Source organism: Phocoena sinus, chromosome 13, assembly GCF_008692025.1.
Source record: "Phocoena sinus isolate mPhoSin1 chromosome 13, mPhoSin1.pri, whole genome shotgun sequence".
NCBI lineage: Eukaryota > Metazoa > Chordata > Mammalia > Artiodactyla > Phocoenidae > Phocoena > Phocoena sinus.
Genome location: NC_045775.1, coordinates 80,831,067 through 80,854,210, shown reverse-complemented (window position 1 = coordinate 80,854,210; position 23,144 = coordinate 80,831,067). Strand labels below are relative to the sequence as shown.

The window sequence follows — 23,144 nt, the reverse complement described above, 5'->3', positions numbered from 1 at the left end:
ATGCCGTGAAGCGGCTGGGCCCGTGAGCCATGGCCGCTGAGACTGTGCATCCAGAGCCTGTGCCCCGCAATGGGAGAGGCCACAGCAGTGAGAGGCCCACAAACCGCAAGAAAAAAAAAAGAAAAAAGAAAAAAAAACAAAGTGTGGCACTCAATTTTTGCCAAGTATGTGAGGAGACAAGACAATACTAACAAAAACCAAGAGAAACAACAGACACTGGAAACAGACTCACAGAGGCTCCATATTAGGGAGTTATTGAACTTTAAAATAACCATATTTGTTTGCTCAGATACATAAAAGGTAAGATAGGCAATTTTGATAGAGAACTAGAAATGATTTTTTAATCATTTTCTAGTTCTATTTTTATCCCATCAATCTCATTCTTAAAATGCAGGGTGCTACAGTTCCCCACACAGGGCAACATGAAAAGCAAGCCAAGAATCCTCTGGGAAAAGCCCAGAAGAGGCAATTGTGCTACATTCAAGGATGCTGGTCTGAGAGTGTGCATGCAATAGTGACAATACAGTGTGTAGGCACCATCCCAATTTCTAGTAGCAAATTTGTTGCTGGTTTGTAAGATGCAACTAAACATAGACACCCTCTGAAACTCAGCAGACTCTAATCTTGAAGGGCTTTGCTCCTTTGAACAGGGACCCATCTCCCTCTTCGCTTGTATCTGCCCAGACCCAGCTCTGCCCCCGGCCCAGAGCAGTCATGGCAAAAAAAAAAAAAAGCAGCATTTGAGTATTTGTTTTGTGCCAGGCCCCTGCCAAGGGATTTCCACACACTGTCACATTATTCACAACCCTAGGAGGCGGCTATGACTATTTTCCCCATTTTATAGGTGGAAAAACTGAGGTCTAGGGGACCCATGGATCATGTTCAAGGTGCCCTGGTTACCAAACGTTAGAGCCAGGTGTGAACCCAAGTCTGCCTGCTCTCAGTGTGGGCCCCACTCCCCACCTGCTGATTACTGGGGTGACCCCTGGATGCCTGTGGTCAGAGGAGGCCTTGGATTCTACTCTCCACACTCACTCACTAAGCACCCACCACATCCAGGGCCCCAGCCTGGGAGAGCTGAAGGATCCAAGGCCAAGACTTAGCCAAGTGAGAACACTTCAATGGATCCGAGGTCCTGTCCACCTCTTCTCTCCCCTCCTCCTCCCCATTTCTGGAACTCAGGGTCCAGCATGCAGGGAGGGCACAGGGATGGACTAGGGGTGATGCCCAGTCAGGGGCATAGGATAAAAGAGGTAAGGGCCACAGTGCAAAATCCTCTTGTGGCCACCAGATCTCTCCTGGAAAGCTGGGTGGTGACTGTGGAAGAGGCTACCTTCTGGGGAGCCCCTGCTCCAGCCCACATCCCAGGTCCCTTCTTAGGGAGTCAGTGCTCCCTAAGCCGAGGGACAGCAGTGTGACTTCCAGCCCAAGGTGCAGACGGGGGCTCAGCCTTCACACGGGCCTCCCACACCCCCTGGGGGCCAGACATCCAGGCTGGGGTCTGTGGAGGGTCCCACCCCCTGAGCAGCAGAGGGCTCAGGGGCCACGAGGCAGAGCCTGCAGCCGGCCCAGGCCCAGGCCATGGTGGCGCCTGGCCTGCCTAGTGGCTTTACCTGATTAGTGTGGTTGGGCAGGAGGGGTCCCTGTGGCCGACAGGTAGTAAGGGGACAGGTAAAGAGGGGACAAAGGGGGGGAAAGGGCTTCCCGGGGGGGAGGAAGTGAGGGCTGGGGAGGGCACAGAGTGAAGTGGGGCAGGTGGGGGGTCAGAGGAGAGGAGGAAAAGGGGCAAGGAGCTTGGAGAGGAGTGGGAGGCATGGGCAGGGGGAGGGGCCGATGGGACAGAGTGTCCTGCCCAAGGGGCTGAAGAGGAGGTTCCACTAGGTGGAGAACAGGCTCTTCCTGGAGCTAATATATTGCCGCAAGGAGGATGAGGGAGACACACCTGGAGGAACCTGTTTGCTCTGAGATTCAACAGAAGGTAAGTGTGTTTTTGAGCATGAATGAAGGGGTCGTGAGCAGAAAGGGGTGCAAAGGGAGTAGCAAGATGGGCTCAGGTAACTGGAATTGGGGGACAGTCCAGGCCTGGATGCCAGCCTGGGCTCTGGTGGCAAAAGCAACAGAAATCCTCTGGTCCAGGCAAAGTCAGCAGGGAAGGCAGGCAGCCCCATGCATCACCTTGCGTCCATATCCCTGTTGTGGATTAAGAACAAACAGGGGAGGGAGGGAGGAGGGGGAGGGGAGGGAGGGGAGGGAGGGGAGGGGAGGGGAGGGGAGGGGAGGGGAGGGGAGGGAGGGGGAGGGGAGGGGAGGGGAGGGAGGGGGAGGGGGAGGGGGAGGGGAGGGGAGGAGGGGAGGGGAGGGGAGGAGGGGAGGGGAGGGAGGGGAGGGGAGGAGGGGGAGGGGAGGGGAGGAGGGGGAGGGGAGGGGAGGGAGGGGGAGGGGAGGGGAGGGAGGGGGAGGGGAGGGGAGGGAGAGGAGGGGAGGGGGAGGGGAGGGAGAGGAGGGGAGGGGGAGGGGAGGGACGGGAGGGGAGGGGAGGGGGTGGAGGAGGGAGGGGAGGAGCTGAGCTCAGGCTTATCAGTCCCAGCCAAGTCCCAGAACCTTCCTGCCCTCCTGGGCCCTGGAGACCCCAGAACCCAAACCCTTCCCTTCCCTTCTCAGCCCCACCCTTGGCACCAAGGAATAAAGCAGGGGGAAACTCACTCACTGCGGTCCTAGAGCTCCAGAGAGGTGACACGGGGGATGTGGAAGGGCTGAGTGTCCTCAGAGCTGCTGGCACTGCAGCATCACAGGGAGTGAGTGAGTGAGGCCCCCAGGCCCAGGCCCTCAGCCCCGACACAGGAACAAGCCCAGAGCCCGGAATTTCCTGCCTCAGAAGCTCTTCAGGGGTAGCAAGGGTGCCCAAAAGTTAGGTCTGGTGGATGTGTTGCAGCAAGAAGGATTCAGGGTAGACACATGGAAGACTTTCTGGCCCTGGAGCTCCTCAGACTGTGTGACTTCAGAGTTAGGCGTAAGTCTCCCCTGCCTGGAGGTCTCAAGATGGCGTGCAGCAGGGGCCGGGCCCAGCAGCCGGAAGGGCTCCTGCCTGGGCCCTTGCTGCACCCACAGACCTGGCAGCCTCCTCACCTGAGGCGTTTCCGGATGGGATGGAAGTATCTGGAGGTCTTGACAGCGAAGATGACACTGGGGATCAGGAAGAAGGCGCACCAGCCCAGGCAGAACCAGAAGGCGTTCTGGAACAGAGGAGGTGAAGTCAACGCACTGTGTCTGGGCACCCCCAGTCCCCCGGCTGACTCAGTGTGGGGCACGGGGACGCATTCTCAGAGCTGAGGGAAAGGGCGGGGGTGTAGGCCCGGGGCAGGGCCCCGCTCACGCTGTCCCTCCCATGGGGGCCTCCACGTCCACAAGCCCTGATGGGCTGGGGGGCACTCACCCAGGGGTCAGCCACCATGTCACACAGGATCACACGGCCATTGTCCAGGGCTGTGGAGAGGGGCTGGCAGGTGGTGATGCGCTGAGTCACCTGTGGTGTCAACGTGAGGCAGGTACATGCAGACACACCCAGACGCACAGGTGCTCAGAGGGAGGTTGACAGGGACACAGACAGGCCCAGGGACACAGTGGGGAGCCACTGCACAGTTGTACACAGACACACGGATGTGGCAACACAGAGAAGGGAGGACACACTGCCATCAGCTCATCGCTCACCTCCTGCCTTTCCCACCCTGTTCACCAGCCTGGGTTAAGCCCCTACTGTGTGCCCAGAGCTGTTCTCTAAGTCACACCCTCACTGGGAGGCAACATGTGTGCACACACACACAATGCACTGCACACACGTACAAACCTGCACACACACATACCCGCACACGCATGTACAGACACACTCAGGGTTAAGCGAGACCCCTGCCGGTCCAGTGTGGGTGGTAGACAGCCCGGTCCACGCTCAGGCCTCAGAGAAGGGCTATGGCAGAGTTTGGGGGATGGGCAGAACCCAGCCAGCCAGATGCCAGGTTTGGGAGTTTGGGTTCAATCCTGAAGGCCTAGGGTACCCCCAGGGGCTCTCAGGGGGCAGAGGAGGTCGAACAGCTGGTACCGCTGGAAGCTTGCCTGAGGCCAGGAGGGTCTGAGCCCACACTCACCTCCTCTCTCACCCAGGCCACGTACTGGGAGAAGTAGCCCATCTCCCGGGTCAGGAAACACTCACTTTCCTGCAGGGAAGAGAGGAGCCCTGGGCTGGTCGGAGTCCCAGGGCCAACACCCCTGCCCCCCATGCCTGGCACCATCAGGACAGGTCAAGCTGGCTTTCCTGGGAGCCACGGTGAGGGGGCAGGGCTGGAGAATCCTGGGGTGGGAACCCTGCGAGCCTTAACCCTTCAACTCACCTCTGACTCTGAAGCCACCCCCCAGCCCTGCCCCATCCTCCCACTCACATTCTTCAGGATATGGGTGGCCCAGGTAGGCAGCTCTCCTTTCAGGTGAGTGACTCTGTCCAGGACATCTGAGGTCTCCGGCTGGGGGAGAGGAGAGGGTCTCGGTCAGGGAACAGCCACTCATTCACTCATCCATTCATTAACTCAACGTACGACACACAACATACTCACCTTGGGGTGGGCGGTGTTAGGCCCTAAGGACAGAGGACACATATGGCGGTCCTCAAGGATCTTCCCACCCCACCCTCAACTTCCAGGGGGCCTGGGTAGAGCAGGTGAGGTCCCAAGCCAGCTGGGACCGCACGTTCTTGCTCCCTCTGCTGCCCACCTGCTCCCCCCCACCCCATCCATCCCCAGCAGCCACCTGGAGAAGTGGGGCAGAGGATGCCAGGGCATGGACACTGAGGTTGAGCTTAGCCTGTGAAAAAGAGATCAGGGCCGGTCAGGGGAAGGAAGTGGTAGGAGGGAGGGTTCCCAGCATCCCTCTCCTCCTCCTTGCCCCCTCCCTGCATCTCCTCTCCAGGTCCTGGACTCCCTGAGCCTCCAGACTTACCACAAGCCTCTGCTGGAGGAGGAGCTTCTCCTGATGGAGCTTTCTGAGCCCCTGGGCCTCCTTCTGCAGCTGCTGCCCCAGCACAGTATTGCCCTGAGGGGAGACATATCAGAATGGCACTCTGCCCGGGCCGAGACAGGCTTTGACGACACATCCTTCACGAAACTGTTCGACCAGACATACTGGACGGACGTGGAAAGTGCTGGAATCAGAGGTTGGCCTCAGAGGCAGAAAACTGAGGGCTCCTTAAGTTCCTTGGCCAGATCTTGGTTTGGGGGCCTGAGCCCAAGTTCCAGGTCCGGCCCTAGCTTGCTCTGCGCATCGTGGGGGGTAGGAGAGGGGTGTCTATGAGTTGCCTTGAAGAGAACTTTTTAAACTCTCTATATTTATAAATACAAAGTGCTACTTTTCCCAGTACATTTTAAGCTTCTAGAGGCAACTGTCATGATATCTGATCCATCAGGCTGTCCTCACAGCATCTGTCCCAGCAGATTCCACAAGCGGTGTGCACCTAGCAATGCTTGCCCAGCTGTGCGATGTCAGACCACATCTGACGTCATCTGATCTGAGGTGGGTGATAATTCACTTTAGAGATGAAGACGCCGAGGCCCAGAGATGAGGAATGATTTGCCCAAGGCCACACAGCCAGTTGGTGGTAGAGCTCGAGCCAGAACTGATGCTACAGAACCCTTCATCCCAGCCGGGGGTCCAGAGTCTCAGCCCTCGGTGACAGGGGCCCTCAGTCCCCTCCCCAATCCAGGCACTCCCACCCCGTCCCCCCTCCCAGGCCTCTGGCTCCAGCCTGCCAAGTGGGGTCTCTGTTCCCTTCTCACTTGGGTCTGGGCCAGTCCCTCCAGCTCCTGGGCCAGCTTCTCCACGCTGATGTTCACCACAGGCTTCTGAATCTGGAGACGGACAGGAGAGGCCAAGAGGGGATGAACCCCGGCTCCCCCAGCCCCAGAATTCCCAGTCTTTGCAAAAGCACCCACACCAGCTAAGTCTATTGTGACACATCAGTCACAGTGGGTTTGACCTGAAATTGTGAAACATATGAGACACTTTCCATTAGGAAAGAAAAAAAAATGAGGCGCCCTCTGGTGTAACCCAACGGAGAGGTGACGTCCCACCAGCATTCGCCACAGCAGTGGGTTCAGGACCACGGACAGCAACACACGCTGTTGGGTGGAGACACATTCATTCTCGCCCAGCCCAGGTGCTGGCAGCTGGGACACACATGGTCTGGAGACACCCCCAGCAGAAGAGGCCCCAGGGACATGTGGAGGGGTCCAGGGACGGTGGAGGGCCAAGACAAGGTGAGACAGCTCCCTGAGCCCCAGCTCCTCTGCGGGCCCCTCTGCTCTGCCGTGGTCTGGCCTGAGGTGCCCACTGCTGACCTCAACAAGGAAGCCTGGGTAGTGGATGCTCTCGAGCCCACTGCTCTGCAGGGCCTGCAGGTCCTGGCGGGCGGCTGGGCTCAGCAGGTCCAGATTCTTCACGTCCACTTTGAGTTTCTGCAACTCCTGCTGCAGCTTGGCAGTGTACTGGGAGGGAGGGAGCAGGGTGGAGCCGTGCTCTGTGGGTGAGCCAGGACCCCACAGCTGCTATCCTAGGTGAGGGGTCAGCAGGCCCTCAGGGCCCTCCTTCTGGATATCCAGGGCCCCTACCCTGAACACTCCCAGCCCCAGACAGGCTCCCAGCAGGCCTCTGCTCCCCACCCATCCCCAACTCCACCTTACCCACACCGAGACCCAGCTCTCCTCCAGCGCCTATCTGGCTACTGGACAGCAGCACAGACCTTCCCAGGCCACGCAGAAGAAAAAGAGCTTCCCCGGCCCATCTTTATCACGTCACCTTGTGTTAAGGTCTTCACAGCACCTGTGTGCTATTTACTTATCTGGGTACTAGTTTACTGCCATCAGCTCCATGAGGATGGCACCTCATCTTCCCACTCTGTACCAAACCCTCAGCGTCTAGAGCAGAGGCTCATGCGTGGTGGGTGCCGTACAAATTTGTTGAATGTGTAAAAATGAGTGAATGAATGAATGAGTGAATAGACACAATCACATTTCTAAGACAGAGCACAGTTTAAAAAGGGACTCGAGCCTGGAGGGGTGGGATAGGGAGGGTGGGAGGGAGGGAGACGCAAGAGGGAAGAGATGAGGGAACATACGTATATGTATAACTGATTCACTTTGTTATAAAGCAGAAACTAACACACCATTGTAAAGTAATTATACCCCAGTAAAGATGTTTTAAAAATAAATAATAAATAAATAAATAAAAATAAAAAGGGACTCGAGGGCTTCCCTGGTGGCGCAGTGGTCGAGAGTCTGCCTGCCGATGCAGGGGACACGGGTTCATGCCCCGGTCTGGGAAGATCCCACATGGCGCGGAGCGGCTGGCCTGTGAGCCATGGCCGCCGAGCCTGCGCTTCCGGAGTCTGTGCTCCACAATGGGAGAGGCCACAACAGTGAGAGGCCCGCGTACCGCAAAAAAAAAAAAAAAAAAAGGGGACTCGACATTTTCCAACCATTGCTGGGAGAGATTTAAAGGGCATGAAATTCAGCCCCAGTGTTTCACAGGTGAGAGGCTAAAGACAGGGCGGAGCCTCAGGGTACGGAGCCCAGCTCAGCTCACCTCTCGCCATCCCTCACACTGCCTTCCCCAGGGGGAGAAAAGACCCATCCTCTCAGAGGCAGGGGTCTTGGAGCAGCATTTCAGGCACCAGTAACACACAGGTAAAGGAGATGTCTCAAGGCGGGCGGAGTCCTCGTGGGGCCCGGGAAAGCACACCTTGTCTTAATTATCTCTGCATCATCGGCTCACTATTATCTCCTTCGAGGACAAGTTCTCCTAAGGTCACATTTGGTTTGTTGCCAGATGGCCCCCAAGGACTGCCCAGTCCCTCTGGACCTGAAGCCCTATCTGTCCAGACTCTTCTGTGACCTGGACCCCTCCCTTCCCTGGACCAGGGCTGAGAGCCCTCCCCTTTCAGCCAGCAGAGCACAGGGCCTCCTCTGCTCAGGCCCCCTGCTGCAGCCCTCTGTGGCCAGCCTTCACCCTGTGGCCTTGCACCAGAACAGTGCCGGCTCAGTGGACCTCTCCTCTGATGAGAGACGCTGAAAGAGGAGACGGGTATGGCATTAAGGAAACTGCCCCAGGTTATAGTTTAAGGCGTGGAGTTGGGACTGAAATCTGGACCACTTGGCTATGCTAGCCTGCGGACTAGGTGCAGGTGGTGGGTTCAAGAGGAGTTGGAAGGTTTCTGGAGACAAGGCAGAATCAGGAGTTGGCAGTTTAGGAGGGGTGGGGGGAGAAGCAGGTGGGAGAAATGTGGTTTTCCCAGGATATGCTTGGGAAGGGCTCCTGGGGGACCCTGGGAGCCAAGGCAGCTCTCCTCCCACCTCATTTGGGCGTGAAGAGAGGAAAGGAGGGGGTGTTTTACAGCTTCTGTGCACCCTTAGGAGAACCACGCTCTCAAAGTACGTCTCCTCTCGTGAAGGAGCACTTCCTTTTCTTTGTTCTAGAACTGTCTCTTGCCAGTGTGAGTAAATCTCTCCAGTTCTACATAGCAAGTTCTGGCAAAGTCCAATGGTTAGGGAACAGGCTGTGGGGAGCCCCCCTCCAGTGGTACCCAACTTCATCACCACCGTTTTCACTGTCACACTCCCTCACCAACCTCCCCGCTCCCACTGCAGCATCCAAACCGACGATGCCTGTCCTCAGTCAGGACACACACCCTAGTCCTCTCACTCACTGTCACCACCCTGTCCGGCCTCAACCTCACCTGTGTTCAGCTTTTCCGGGAGCGCAGTGCTCAGAGCTGGTCAGAGCCTCCAGGCATTCACGCACTCACCCATACGCTCTGGAAGCTGCCCTGGGCTGTAGCCCTGGGCCAGGTCCTGAGCTTGCACCCGGGTCCTCTGCCCCTGAGGCGCCTCAACTGTTCTTGTAGACTTTTCGGGTTCAAGGAGATGGTCCCTCCATCAAGGCAAGACCGGAAGAGGGGGGATCTGCAGGAAGGGTCCCCAGTGTGTTCCAGAAGGTTCTCTCACCTGGCTGATATCCAGGTGCTTCTCCAGGTCATAGGAGTCATTGAGCTGCAGGACCGTCCAGAGCGCAGCCCCTTGCTTGCACTGCCTGCAGAGGAACGACAGGCATCAGAGACGAGAGGAGGGCGGGCAGGTGGGGGCTGACGTCATCCTAATGGGATGCCCGCCTCAGCCCCTCCTCACACCCCGGCCCCCAGCCCAGGCTCCCCGCTCACTGATAGGCCAGGAAGACGCTGAGGTTCTTCTTCAGGCCAAGAAGTTGGGACAAGTTCATGGATGACGGCAAGCTCCCTGGAGTGTCTGCAAACTGGGGATGGGACACAGAGGAACGGGCCTGGAGCGGGGAGTGGGGGGGCAAGGCCACCCAGCTTCCCAGGGCCTAGTCCCACGCTGCCCTGGCACAGCAGAGACCACAACCCTGGGACTCCAGCCCACACCTGCCTGTAACTCAACTCAGATCACTCCAGGGCCCTAAATCCTGGCAGGGACCCTCCCCGTGACTCTCCAGGAGGGTGGCTGGCCTGTCTTCAGCGGAGGACCCAGGCCAGCATCTTGGCTCACCTGCTCAGTGCAACAGGGAACAAGGATCCCCAATTCCAAGACTCAGTGTTAGGAGGGCAGAGGGCCTCAGGTCTGGGGGCCATCCTTCGAGGTCCCTGCCTGGGGCCTGGGCAGCCTTCCGGGGACTCACTGGCTCTTTTCTCTCACTGGTGGTTTTCCATCTCTTTCCTTGGCCGTCTCCATCATTCCTCCTGTCTCTCTCTCCCTTCTAACCCCTCGGGCTCCTACTTCCTTCTAAACCTCCTGCTCTGCCCACAGCTCTCTCCTCATCCCTCTGGGCCCCAGAGCGGGGCAGGCCCACCTCATAGAGCTCCCCGCTCTCCCAGCTCCGGCACACCAGGGTCTGCACGTTGCCGCCCAGCAGGAAGGTGACGAAGACAAGGAGGATGAGGGGCGCGGCGAAGAGGAAGCTGAAGCCCACGCCCCTGGGGAAGGCGGAGGGACAGGCTTGAGACAGGAGGGAGGATGCCCTGGACCGTGCGCTCCATCCCCATCTCCATCCCGGGGCCAGCATGGTCAGTGAGTCAGCCCCGGGGCAGGAGAGAGGACTCAGAACTGCTCACCGGCCCCACCTCATCCTCCCCCATCCCCACTCTACCGCTGCTGCCCTGGCTGGCCCTGGCAGCCTAGAGGAGAGCACAGCTGTTCTGCTCAAAGAGCCAGGGCTGCTGGCCTCTGGGCCGAGGACACATGGAGGTGACCAGCTCCAGAGCTCAGCCTCAATGGGGCCACCTGGCATGGCCAGCCATGACCCACCAGCAGAGGCAGCAACCTACAGCATCTGAGTAGGACCTGTGCCACTGACCAAGGCTTCTTTGTGAGACAGGCGTGGCCCCATGCCAGGATTTGAGGCTTGGAGAGTGAAACATGGGCTGGATTTCACTCACCCCTTTGGCCAGGCACCTTTATACAGTGACCCTCCTGCACAACTGAATGTGGCAGCCCTGGCCTTAGAGACGATCTAGTTCAGGGCTGGCAAACAGATTCTACCTCTGGTGCCACCTCCTAATGGTAGTGCTGCCTGGACACTGGGTTAAGCAGGATTCTGAGGCTGTATCTGGGCTCAGAGAGAAAAGGTGCCCATTAATTATTAAAGTTGCCACTGGTGTGGGAAGGGGAAGTGCTTCTTATTTGCATTCCTGCTCTAGGCCAACCCTTTTATACAAACTGAGGCCCAGGTGGGTTATAATTTGCCCAGGGCCACCCAGCAGGTCAGCCCAGAGCCAGACCACAGCTCAGTCTCTTGATCCCCAGGACTCGCTCCTGCAGCTACACAGAAGCTGTCCATGGGCATGAGAGGAACGTACCAGCCCGGGGGCAGGGGGAGAGACCCTCCCCCTCTCCCCAGCCCTTCTTACACCATGAGGAAGCGGGCTCCAGCCTTGCCCTTGGCTTCCGAGTGGCTGGGGTCTTCCCTGTTACAGAGCCCCCAGATGCCCAGGTTGAGGCCCAGCAGGTTACAGACCACCACAAGCAGGACCACAGAGCACAGCAGGCAGCCCACCATCCACCTGCCACAGAGAAGGTGGGACGTCACGGAAAGGGCAGTAGTGGGCACAGGAGGGGCTGGTGGAGGGCCTAGTGGCTGGGTGGGGCCACTACCCCAAGGCTGAGGCTTTAGAAGTGTGACTTCCTATAGGGTCCCCAGGCTCAGATCCCCAGGGCACACAGCCAAGGTGGGGACACAGAGGCCCAACGAGAGAGGGGTCTTGGCTTAAATGGAGGTGGAGACTTAGTATAAGGAGGGTTGATGAGGGCTGGAAATTGGTTCCAGGGTGGCTGAGAAGCTGAGCTGCCCATTCCACCCACGCCCACGGGTTCCCAGGCACCTGTATTTCTCATATCTCTGCACCTCCTTCAGGTACGGGCGGCTGCACTGTTCCATCTCCTCCAGTGCTCGGCTCCAGCGAGAAGCCGCCTCCCAGCCTGGGAATGCTTCGACCAGTGTCCTTAGCTCTCTAGGCTGCTGGGCCACCACCTTCTTCAGCTCTGCCCAAAGCAGCAGGGGCTTATGGGATGGGGAAGACCCCCAGGGGCCCAGGGAGGAGATGGATGGACAGGAAGAACATCTGGGATGCACAGAGATGGTTCACTCTCTGTCCAGGTCCAGCCAAGAGGACAGCCTTCATCTTCCCCACCCCACTACCCCACTCCTCTCTCAACAAGCCTCGTAGGTAGGGGTGTGTTGGGGGGCATCCTAGGCAGACAGCTTGGCCCCTGGGCAGGGCCTCACCTCTGATCACGTCGGCCGTCTGCAAGGTAGCCAGAGCCGGGAGGGCGTTGAAGGTACTGTTCTCCTGCCGGAAGCAAATGCAGCTGTGTCTCCTGCTGTCCGCCCGGGTGTCCTAGCTTGGGGGACCCCTGCATGCCAGGTCCAGTGGGAGAGCATCCCCCCTCGGTGCTCCCAGACCAGGAAATCAGGAAACAGGCTTCCCTTTGCTCTCTTAGTCAGTGCCTTCTTCTCCTCTCCCTCAGCCTGGCCTGACTCAATTCCCCCAAACATTGCTCCTTTCTGTCCCCGCCCCTCTTGCTTAGACTGTTACAGTAGACTCCTAGCCATCCTCTCATCTCTCCCAGCCACTCTGCACAGGACCACCAGGGCGGTTTCCCTGAAGTCCAGCTCCAGTCTATTCTTCCAGCCTCAGGCCCTATTTCCCTCCTCCTGGAGCACTCTGCTCTAGTTACCCAGCACGACTGACTCACCGTTTCCCCAAGCCCGGCATTTTCCAGGCCCCGGGTCATAGGTGCTGACTCATGCTGCACCTTTTCCCACAGCCCGTCTCCACCCAGGAGAGCCCGCCTGTCGTCTGGGGCTCAGCTTGTGTGCTCGCTCCTTGGCCATCCCCAGACCCCACCCCCTGAGGGTCCTAGCTCTTCCTTCTGAGCTCCAGGCCTGCCTCCCCCACCAGACCCCGTGCACACAAGGACCAGCATCGCGAGCCTCCAGCCCAGGGCGCCACGTGGTAGGCGAGGCCCTGATGTGACCCAAGTCTTAGGTTCAACTGGGTTCCCACCCCAAAAGAGAAAAACTGAGGCCCCTCACATTTGAGTTCCCAGCCAGGTTGCGAAGAAGTCGGGTAGACTGGGGCAGGCACTCACCTCCTGGACCATGTTGGAGAAGTTGGCCTCTGGGACACCTTTCAGCCGATGCAGGGCATCATCCACAGAGGGCACCTGAAATGGTTTGAGGGGCTTGTTATGACAAAGTCCACAGAGAGGCCCGGGAGGGGTCCTTGGGGAAGGATGGGGGCAGAGGCCTCTGAATACTGTGTCCTCGTGTGCAAGATGGGGACCACCACAGCCTCGAAGGCCCTGGGTGGCAGTGAGAACTCAAGAAGCAAAGTCACACGAGGCTCAAGGCACAGCGCGTGGCCCAGGGAAGCTCTCACTCCACTGCCAGGATGACCATCGTTAACTCTGCGTGCGTGGAGAGGGCAGGGGCAGCCCAGGGAAAGGGATCAGGAGTCCGCTTCAGGAAACAGCCGGAAGAGAGGCTGCCCGGGGATTCCTGGGGCAGCGGGCAGAGCACCCCCTTTCACCCCAAGGGGCCTCAGGCCTGGGCCTGCACCTGGTTGAAGTCAGCTCCCAGCTCCAAGGCGTGGGCTCTGTCCAGGGCCTCTGCACAGCCCTGGCAGCTGGGCTCCTGCAGCAGGGCCAGGAGGCGCTCCCGGTGCCCCTGAACAGCCGGCGCCAGGGCCTGCTGCCCCTCCTGAAGTTCCACGGAGGTGGCGTTCAGGGCTCGGAGGTGGTCCACGGAGACCTGCAGGGCTGCGAGACCCACATTTGGACTGAGTGGTCTCCACTGCTACAGCATCCTTGGAGACCTTGCAGGAGGCAGAACATCTTTCCCTCCCAAACCCAGGGGACTGGTGGTCCTTAGTCTCTGTAGTTATAATGGAAACTGCCCTGGGGCACGTTAAGCCAGGAGCGGGCAAAGGTGCCACAAGGAATCCTAGGATAAAGCCGTGAGAAATTCAGGGGCGGGACCACAGACAGCGTAAGAAATGCAGGGCTGGGCGAGGGTGGGGCCTACCCCCCAGCGACACTCACCCTGGCCCAGGCTGAGCACAGAGGCCAGGACCTCATACACGGTGCTCTGGAGCTGTGTGTGGATCGTGTTCCCAATGCTCCCGTGGACACCTGGAGAGCACAGGGCAGTCTGCAGGGCTGGACCCCAGGAGACTAGGGGCCTCCCCACCCAACCATCCTCCTCCCCTGGGTTCCGGAGGGTGGTCTTGCGGCAGAGTGGCCGCCGTGCTCCCCAGCTGGACCCTATCCCCGCCTCTGCGAGGGTGTTCCCAGGTGGAGACCGGGGTGAGGGGATGAGAGGCCTCCCCAAGGCAGGCCTGAGCTGGAATCCTCACCATCCAGTTCCTCCAAGACTTGCTCCTGAGGAAGGGAAAACTGCTGTGCCACGGCCTGCAGCTCCTAGGCAGACACAGGGCCGTGAGGCTGCTCCTTCCTGTCACTGGACACCCTGGCTCCCGTCCCTTCCCCAGCCCTTATTCCCCCACTACCCGCCACAACTGGGCGTCTGTCCTGAGAATACCATGGGTGCCGTCATGGATTACAGGGACTCTCCAGCAGGGGGCAGTCAGGTGCGTGCTGGAAGGGGCACCCTCTCTCATGCGCAGGCTACCCACGAATTTGCAGGACCTACCCTGCTCTGTCCCGCCCATGGCTGGTGCTCATGGGGGCACGTGCGGGGTTACTTGGCGCTCACCTGGGGGACATCGGAGACCAGGCCCCGGAGGCTGAGCAGAGTCTCCGGCAGGGCCTTGGCACTGGGGCCCATCTGCTCATGCGTGCGCTGGTTGGTGACAAAAGCAGTGACCACGCCGATCCTGCAGGGATGGGGGAAGAGCAAGGGGCTGGCTGGATGCCTGTGGACACCTTGGGCCTCAGCCCACGCCTCCCGCCTGACCTGGGCGCCCCTCACAGCAGTACGAGGGTGGTCAGCAGCAGGAAGGCCATGAGGGTGCCTCGCTCGCAGGCCATCGTCTTGTGCTCCATCTTCACTCGGCCACCACAGGGCCGGCGGCAGCGGCAGCAACAAAAGCAGAGCCCAGCAGCGGGTACCACCAGGAGGTAGAGGCCGGTGATCACGGCACACACCACGTAGCCTGCCTCATACCGCACCACCTGGGCAGGGCAGCAAGGCATGAGGGGCTGTCCTGACCCTGCCATCCCAGCCCTCTCCCGCCTGACTCCGGAGGGAAACCCGAGGGGAGGGAGGCACACTCGGGGGCGGGGCGGCGGGGGAACTATGCACACATCTCGCGTCTCCTTTAACTCTTGTGAGGGGCACCGTGTTACCATCCTACAAAGAAAGGACACTGAAGTCCAGGGAGGCTAGGGCTCCCTGCAAACCCCACAGCCGCTGAAGGGCAGAGCCGTGGTTAGAAATCAGGTCCGCGGACTGCAGTGCTCACGGAAAAGGGGAAGGGATGCCAGAAACCCCACCCTGGGGCACACCCAGCAAGTGGGCTGAGCCGATGAGGCCCTTCTCCTTCTCCGGTCCCTCGTGCTCACCGCTGAACGCCCTCCCCCGGCAGCGCCCCCCGGCCGCTCACCTCATCCGCCTTCACGGAGGATGGCTCATTCAGCAAGGCCTTTATCAGCTCTAGGAAAAGAGTCAAGCTGGGTCTGGGGGCAGCGACTGCCCTGCCCCTGCGTCCACCCCCGCTGCCAGGCAAAGGTGGGCTCTCCGAAGGGGGTCCTCCCACCACCTCGGCACCCTTGGAGAAGGCAGTGTCACCACAGCCCGGAGCCCTCGTGCCTCAGCCGGGCTACAGGAGGCTGTGTCTGCAGGGAGGCCTGGCTCCCCCCTCCTCCTGCGCCCCCCAGGTAGGCCCTGCAGCGGGAAAGCCGGCAGCCCGGTTAAAAGCAGAGAAGGGGCCTGGCCTAGCAGCAGCCCTTCTCCTAAGAGGCAGTCGACGGGCTGGGAGCTGTCCTGCTGCCCATCCTGGTCCTCACAGCCAGCACGGCGCCACCAGACCCAGAGAAAAAGCTCAACCCGCTCCTGGAGAACTTTGACTGTAACTTCCTCTACCTTAGGACAGAGAAACCGCGGCTCAGAGAGGAAAAGGGGCTTGTCCAAGGTCACACAGGAAGGTGATGCCCTGGGTGCCCGGGCCTTCTGGGGAGCAAGATGGGGCTGGGGAGTGCTGGGGACCCTGCCCTCCAAGTGCCTGCCGACGGTGGGTGCGCCCCTCGGTGGAGGAGATTAGGGTGCAGAGTGGGGACCCAATACCCGCCGAGGCCCGCCCGGGGGAGGGACGCACTCACCGGCGGGGAAGGGGTTGAGCTGCACCATGGAGAGGAAGCGGCGCACGGTGCCGTAGAGGGGGTCCAGGGGCCCCGGCGCGCGGACGCGAGGGGCCAGCCAGCGGGTCTTGGCCGCCGGGGCGAACGCCAGGCGCTCCGCCGGGCCGAGGGCCCCGCAGTCCGCCGCGCCCGCCCGCCGCAGGGCCAGGGCCAGGGCCAGCCCCAGGCCCAGCAGGGCCGCCAGGAGGCCGGGCGCACGCACCATGGGGTCGGCCGGTGGGCTGCGGGCCGGGCGGACGGGGCTCAGGCGGCCGAGAGTGCGGGCCGCGCACGGGGCTGGCCGTGCATCCTTCACCAGCCTCCGTCCCGCTGCTCTCGAAACCGGCCCGACAGGTTTGGGCCACCTGGGCACCCGCCGGAGCGCGGCCGGGGCAGGGGCGGAGGCCTGGGCTGGGGGTGGGGTTTGTGGGGTGGGGGGCAGGGCCTGGTCCGGACCCGCTCCCAGCGGCCTGGGGTGAGAGCCTGGGCGCCCTCTCCCTTCCCCAGATGCTTCTGGAAGGGCTGCCTCCGGAGCTGGGTGGGGAAGGCACCTCAGTACCTCTGGGTTATCTAGGATGGCCCAATTTCAACTATTACATCCTGCGCCCAGACGCAGCCGCCAAATCTGGGGCCTGGGAAAACAACCACCCCGTGAAAGTCTGGCCCAGAGTGCGGCCAGACTCCTCTGGGGCCTGCTCTGTTTCCTAGGGTCATGCCTGCGCCCATGCCAGGTCATTCTGGAGCACAGAGGCCACAGGGCTTTGTCCAGAGCAGCTCTCTGAGGGGCCGCTGAGACGGGCACAATCCTTTGGGAGAGTGAATCCCAGCAAAGCTGTGCCCAGCAATGTCCCATCCAGTCATCAGCTGAAAGAACTATCAGGAATATACCCAGAGATGAAGTGAGAGAGTGGCCTGGACATACGGACACTACCAAATATGAAATCGATAGCTAGTGGGAAGCAGCCACATAGCACAGGGAGATCAGCTCAGTGCTTTGTGACCACCTAGAAGGGTGGGATAGGAAGGGTGGGATAGGGAGGGTGGGAGGGAGACGCAAGAGGGAGGAGATGTGGGGAGATATGTACATGTATAGCTGATGCACTTTGTTATAAAGCAGAAACTAACACACCATTGTAAAGCAATTCTACTCCAATAAAGATGTTAAAAAAAAAACAACAAAAAAGAATATGCCCAGAGATGTGTCTGCACGGGCCTCTGTTCTGGCAGTGGCTGTAAGCCCAGTACCCAGAGGGTGCCTGTAGCTGAGCAGTCGGGGAAAATATTGCTAAATGGATGGACGATGATCCTGGCAGCATTATTCATGATACCGGAAGCAGCCCCAATGGCACTACCGTGAAAAAATTGGTGAAATGACCACCTCACACACTGGGCTGTCATTAAAGAAAATGATGTGGAAATGGCTCTTTTGCCCTGAACGATGCTCGCAGAGCACTAACAAGTGTGAACAGCTGATGACAAATGGCTGGATACACGGAGTGAAGGCATAAAACAATGATCATCTCTGGGTGGAATCACGGGCAATTTTTAATTCTCTTCTGCTCATCTGTGCTTCCTAATGTGTGTGCAACAAGCATGCGTTACTTGTGTTCAAAGAAGTTTGTGAGTTTCCACGGCAGCCCCCATGGGAGCCCTGGAGGGAGAGGCTGGGCCTGTCCCTGCGTCCCCCCGGCTCAGCCCTGGTCTGCGGGGGCTGTGAGGGGCACTGGGGTCTTTGGCTGCTCACGGGAGTCTGCAGTAGGGAAGTGATTTAAGTGTAAGTCACGGCTGGGCCTGCAGCAGAGTGCCCACACTTCCCACTGCTGCCCCCACAGTTTGCTCAGAGCCGGGGGATAAGAGTACACAGTTGTGGAAGGAAGAGTCCAGTTAATAACGGGGTGCAGACAGGAATTGGAACCTCATCAAAGGGTGACTCAGAGATGAGGGTCACGGCTGCAGTGGGAATGGGCTGGGGGTGCCCTAGTTCCTCAGTGGTGGGGGAAGGCCCCTGACCCCTCCACCCTCTGACTGTGCTGAAAAGCTAAACGCAGGCCGCACCCACCCCTCACCCTTCCCATCTGACTCACCTGAGCTCAGCAGCTGTACTGGGGGGTGTCCCGGAAGCTGCCATCAGGAAGGCCTGGTCTCCCCACAGCCTGCCTGCCCCTCTTCGCTCTCCTCCTCCAATGTGAGCTGTCAGAAGGAATGACTCCCCTGGCCATCACTTTCTATCAATAACTTGAGTCCCGCCACCGGCAGCATGGAAATAGCCCTTTCCCAAATTGATATAATCCACCTTTGTGATTTAGTAAATGCCATTTAGGCTTTTTTGTATTTTCTGACTTGGGTGCACCCAAGAGAGTGTAGGAGAGTTGAGGTCCCAGCCTCCTGGGGAGGATTAGAAACCTTTGGAGCTTTGGGAAATAAGCAGCCCAGGCCCCCAGGTCCTGTCTCCCCGCCAGACTCTTCTCAACTGTTGTAATTAAGGCAATCGGTTGCTACTGCCCTTGTTTTCCTGTGTCTCTAATAAAATCACTGCACTTTGAAGATAAGCGTTCACCCAAGAAAAAAACAAAACGTACCAAGCCTCTTTTTTAGCATAGGGCCAGGAGGGTTGATAAAGATACTGAATCTGCCTATTTGATAGGTGGACAAAGTGAGGCATCGAAGAAGGGATTTTCCCGAGGCAGTGGCCAAGCCAAGAGTCTCCTTCCTGAGCCAGATCCTGATGGAACAACCTATCATCAAACTGGCTGGTCAGCCTGAGTCTCCTCCCCTCCCCCAGCCCTAACTGGGAGAGCAGGTGGGGCTCAGGGGTCAGCCCTGGGTGCTGGGCAGAGGAGGAGAGGAAATTGCTGCTAGAATTGAATTACTTGGAGGAACAGACTGAGCAGACTGTGTGGGGCTGGGCCCCTTGGCAGCAGGGATACCCCTGCAGCAGCCTCTAAGGGCATGGGGCTGGCAGGCAGCAGGGCTGGAGGGCTTCCAGATGTTGGGAAGGGGGTCCAAAGGAGGTTCTGTCCTGCGCACTCCTTTTAGTCACGCCTTTCTGGGCACACCTGCACCTCCCTTCCTCCCGCTGCTCCTGGGCCCCCGGTACCATCCATGGAAATTCTTTTTTTTTTTGCGGTACATGGGCCTCTCACTGTTGTGGCCTCTCCCGTTGCGGAGCACAGGCTCCGGACGCGCAGGCTCAGCGGCCATGGCTCACGGGCCCAGCCGCTCCGCGGCATGTGGGATCTTCCCGGACCGGGGCACGAACCCGCGTCCCCTGCATCGGCAGGCGGACTCTCAACCACTGCGCCACCAGGGAAGCCCCATGGAAATTCTCTGGTTGATCTAAGATAAGCTGGCCCTTGTTACCTTGGGAACACTTCCCAGGGCCACTTTCCCACACTTGACTTCAAACATCATCAGAAGTTTGATGGTCTCCAAACCCCACAGCCCTGAGGTCAGGGAGGGGAGAGTGGAGGTGGAGACCTGGGGGAACCCAGACCCACAAGAGCATCCCTGGCTTCTCATCCCTCATACCTGCATCCAGCCACTCAGCAGTGTCCTTCCAGTGCCCCCTCCTGGGCGTTTCTTCAGAATGGACCATCGAAAGTGGGTATCAGGCTACGTGACTCCTTGGCGTCGAACCCTCCAATGGCTCTTGCACCAGCCTCGGGATAGAAGTGAATTCCTTAACCTGGCTCACCAGGCCCTTGGCCACTGGTCCCACCTCAGTCCCCCTGGCAATTTCCCGAGTGCTCTGCCCTCCCTGTGACATTCCCCTCTGTCCTGTTCCTGCCACAGGATCCCCTCTTCTTCACTCTTGTTCCCATCTTGCACCCCACTTCTGTTAATCCCCTAAGACTTGGCTTGGTGGTCATTTCTAGGAGGCTCCCCGGACTGCTCCCCCAGGCTGAGTTGGGGGCCCCTTCAGGCTGCTTCCCTATCACTTGTTCACCAGTCTGTCTCCCCCAGATAAACAAGCTGTATTTATTCATTAGGGTTTAAAAAAATTTTTTTTTTTGACTGTGCAATGCGGCATGTGGGATCTTAGTTCCCCTACCAGGGATGGAACCTGGGCCCCTGCACTGAAAGTGCAGTCTTAACCACTGGACCACCAGGGAAGTACCAACAGGTTGTATTTTATTCACCTTCACCATCTCCTCAGCCCCATGCACAGTCCCCGGCACACTGACTCTTCTCCATAAATGTTTCCCTAGGCTTGAGGAAAGCAGATTTCAAAACCTTTAAAGATAAGATTTTCTTGCAGCCAGAGAGTCTGAAAGTGAATGTGATTCAAGAATAGATGGGGGGCTTCCCTGGTGGCGCAGTGGTTGAGAGTCCGCCTGCCGATGCAGGGGACGCGGGTTCGTGCCCCGGTCCAGGAAGATCCCACATGCTGTGGAGCGGCTGGGCCCGTGAGCCATGGCCGCTGAGCCTGCGTGTCCGGAGCCTGTGCTCCGCAACGGGAGAGGCCACAACAGTGAGAGGCCCACGTACCGCAAAAACAACAACAACAAAAAGAATAGATGGGAGAGGGGAATTCCCTGGTGGTCCAGTGGTTAGGACTCTGCGCTTCCACTGCAGGGGGCACGGGTTCGATCCCTGGTTGGGGAACTAAGATCCCACATGCTGTGTGGTGTGGCAAAAAAAAAAGAATATGTGGGAGAATTTCCCCAAACCGAAATTCCCTGTGTTGGTAAGTGAAGCTGGCGAGGAAAGGGTGGGGTGGGTGGGGAACAGGAATAGGCTCTTTGGGGAGGGGTGTGTCCGTGGGAACGTCTTCATGAGCCTTGCCCAGCAGTGAGGATGGGACGCAGCCCAGAGGGAGGCCACAGGAAGTACGTGGGGCTTTCAGCAAAGTGCTCCAGCATCTCAGTGATCATTGCTGCAGGCAGGGTGCAGGTTCCAACATGGCCAGCTAGCTGTGGCTGGAAGGCGGCAGGTGTGTCGGAACCTCAGGCAGGCAGCTTTGTCAGAAGCAGTCAGAGTCAGGAGGGCAGGGGCCCAGGCAGACAGAGATGGCCACGCTCCGGTTTGCCATGGCAGGATGAGCTTCTAGAAGAGGCAGCCCAGTAGTGAACAGATTCTCCAGGCAGACTTGCTGTAGGAAGGTTCTCAGTCAGCTGAAGACTTCAGTCTTTGCAGCCCAGGGCCCCTGGGTGGGCTCTGCACCCTCAGCATGGCCAGGGGAGTCCCCTTGAGACCTGAGGGTCACCATGTCCTCAAGACTTGATCTCTGTGTCAGTTGGGAGGACAGCATCTTCTGGCCTGAGCCAGACTTCCTGGGCTGCCCTCTCTCTCCAAGGTCAGGGCCCAGGCCTCATCTGACACTGACATCAGCTCCCTCCTCACCCTGTGGCACTTGCGGCCATGGCCTCTTGGGGAGAAGACAGACAGAGGCCTGGTTTGCAGAACCTCGGGGCCATTTTGGGAGTCGTGTTGTCCAGGAGCACCGCAGGAGCCGGCTGCGCCTCCCCTAGAGCCTGACTTAGAAGGGAAAGAGGCACAGGTTGGAGAAGGGCCGCTGGCCCTATTCTCCAGTGCAGCCTCCTCCCATCACCACAGTAGGTGCCAGGGAAGGTTGTTGATGGTCCCTCTTTGGAGGTGCCATGCGTCCATTGCTTCCCCTTGGGTGCTTGTGACAGCACCACTGACCAGACCCTCAGGAGCTCTGTCTGACCCCTGAGTCTCCTCTTGGGCACAGTCAGGTGCCCAGGAGGTCCAGACCAAAAGTCTTAAAGAGCAAGGTCTTATATTGTAGCTAGGAAAAAATGGCTCCACCCTCTGTCCCCTTAAGACAGCTCTGCGAGGACACAGGCCATAGAAGCAGAGGCTCCCCGGGAGTGGAGACCTGGAAGAGGGGGGTTAAGCCCAAAAGATAAGCCCACCCAACCATGACCAGCAGATGGGTTACATCGTGGAGAGTTGAAAAGTGATATCTAAAGTCCACAGTGTAGTTTCAGGTGGCGTGTTGCCTGCTCTGAATCAGAACCTGTCTCCTGTTCAACATCGACTACGCGAAACCAGAAGGAATGGTGTGTGGTCCTGATAACAGAGTGAGGGTTCGAAAGAATCTCAATCCACTGGACTGGGGGGTTCAAACCCGCAGCATGAAATGCGGCCAGGAGAACTATTCACAGGCAACTCACAAACAGATTCCTAGATTCATAACTGTTTGTGGAAACAAAAAGACCATAATGGGCCAGCTGACCACAAGGTAGCACATTATTGAGGTAGCATCTCAATAATGAGGTCAGACAGCTAAGATGCCTTTGTAATGCTAGCCAGCCTGAGAGGTCAAAGGTCCCCCCTGCGGAGGCCAGGGCCATTGTCCTGTGCGGCTCAGCCCTGCTCTGGAACTTAAACTCCCTCTCGTGACAGCCACGACTAGGTAGGTGAGGCAGGGCCAGAGCACCAAGCCAGGAGCAGCCACCTGTGCCCAGGAGAGGACCACCCCCAGAGGTCAGGAGGAAGGACAGGAGAGCCAGGGAAAAGACCCCGTTGGCTTCCCATCTTCCATGCTGGAAGCAGCCACGAGACCTGCCCTGCCTGTGCCCCCAGCCCCGCCCCGAACTGTCTCCTTCCTCCTCTGCCCCACTGCAGACCGGGCCACGAACCTGGTCACAGCCACTGGGGACAGGGACGGGCACACACAGCCCTGCTGGGGCTCCACGCCAGCAGCATTTCCCCTTTTCCGTGCTGCTGGTGTGTCCTCCAGGCTGACGATGGGGCTGAACGCGTCAGGGTCCCCCTACACCGTGGATGAGGACATAGGAAGCCCCCTGATACCCAAGAGGTCCCAGGCACTCCTGCACCCCTGCACCCCTGCAGCAGGCCCCTGAGAAGTATGTCTGCAGTGACCACCCTCTAGGAGGCAGGACGCTCTCTGCAGGAGGGACCTGGGTAGTTGCTTTTCCGGGCTCAGCACCTTCCACACGCTGGGGAGAGAGGAAGACCACCTCCAGATGCAGATGACGTCCAAAATAGTTGGCAAAAGAGCAGTCCTTTCAAAAGGCAGTGGAGGCTTTCCCTGGTGGCGCAGTGGTTAAGAGTCCACCTGCCAATGCAGGGGACACGGGCTCGTGCCCCGGTCCGGGAAGATCCCACGTGCTGCGGAGCGGCTGGGCCCGTGAGCCATGGCCGCTGAGCCTGCGCGTCCGGAGCCTGTGCTCCGCAACGGGAGAGGCCACAACAGTGAGAGGCCCGCGTACCGCAAAAAAAAAAAAAAAAAAGGCAGTGGAGCAGTGAAGG

The 23,144-nt window shown here is 59.0% G+C and overlaps 1 protein-coding gene across 3 annotated transcripts; it reads right to left on the bottom strand.

Moving 5' to 3' along the window:
• Positions 1-260: 260 nt before the first annotated feature.
• PROM2 (prominin 2) lies at positions 261-16,208 on the bottom strand. Of its 3 annotated transcripts, none has more exons than XM_032651972.1 (24): positions 15,885-16,208; positions 15,170-15,219; positions 14,536-14,738; positions 14,320-14,440; positions 13,961-14,024; positions 13,647-13,736; positions 13,165-13,364; positions 12,696-12,770; positions 11,830-11,893; positions 11,426-11,585; positions 10,955-11,107; positions 9,898-10,021; positions 9,251-9,342; positions 9,039-9,123; positions 6,378-6,524; positions 5,817-5,888; positions 4,984-5,076; positions 4,795-4,848; positions 4,431-4,511; positions 4,140-4,208; positions 3,434-3,523; positions 3,127-3,233; positions 2,704-2,778; positions 261-2,190 (listed from the first exon to the last, which is right to left on the bottom strand). In XM_032651972.1, exons 1-23 carry the CDS (start codon positions 16,126-16,128, stop codon positions 2,715-2,717), a joined length of 2,502 nt encoding a protein of 833 aa, XP_032507863.1. In that variant the 5' UTR covers positions 16,129-16,208; the 3' UTR covers positions 261-2,190; positions 2,704-2,714. The 3 variants fall into 3 exon arrangements, with proteins under 3 accessions (XP_032507863.1, XP_032507864.1, XP_032507865.1); XM_032651973.1 differs by having other exon boundaries at positions 2,708-2,778; XM_032651974.1 differs by having other exon boundaries at positions 3,434-3,496; positions 15,885-15,963.
• Between the last annotated feature and the right edge of the window lie 6,936 nt (positions 16,209-23,144).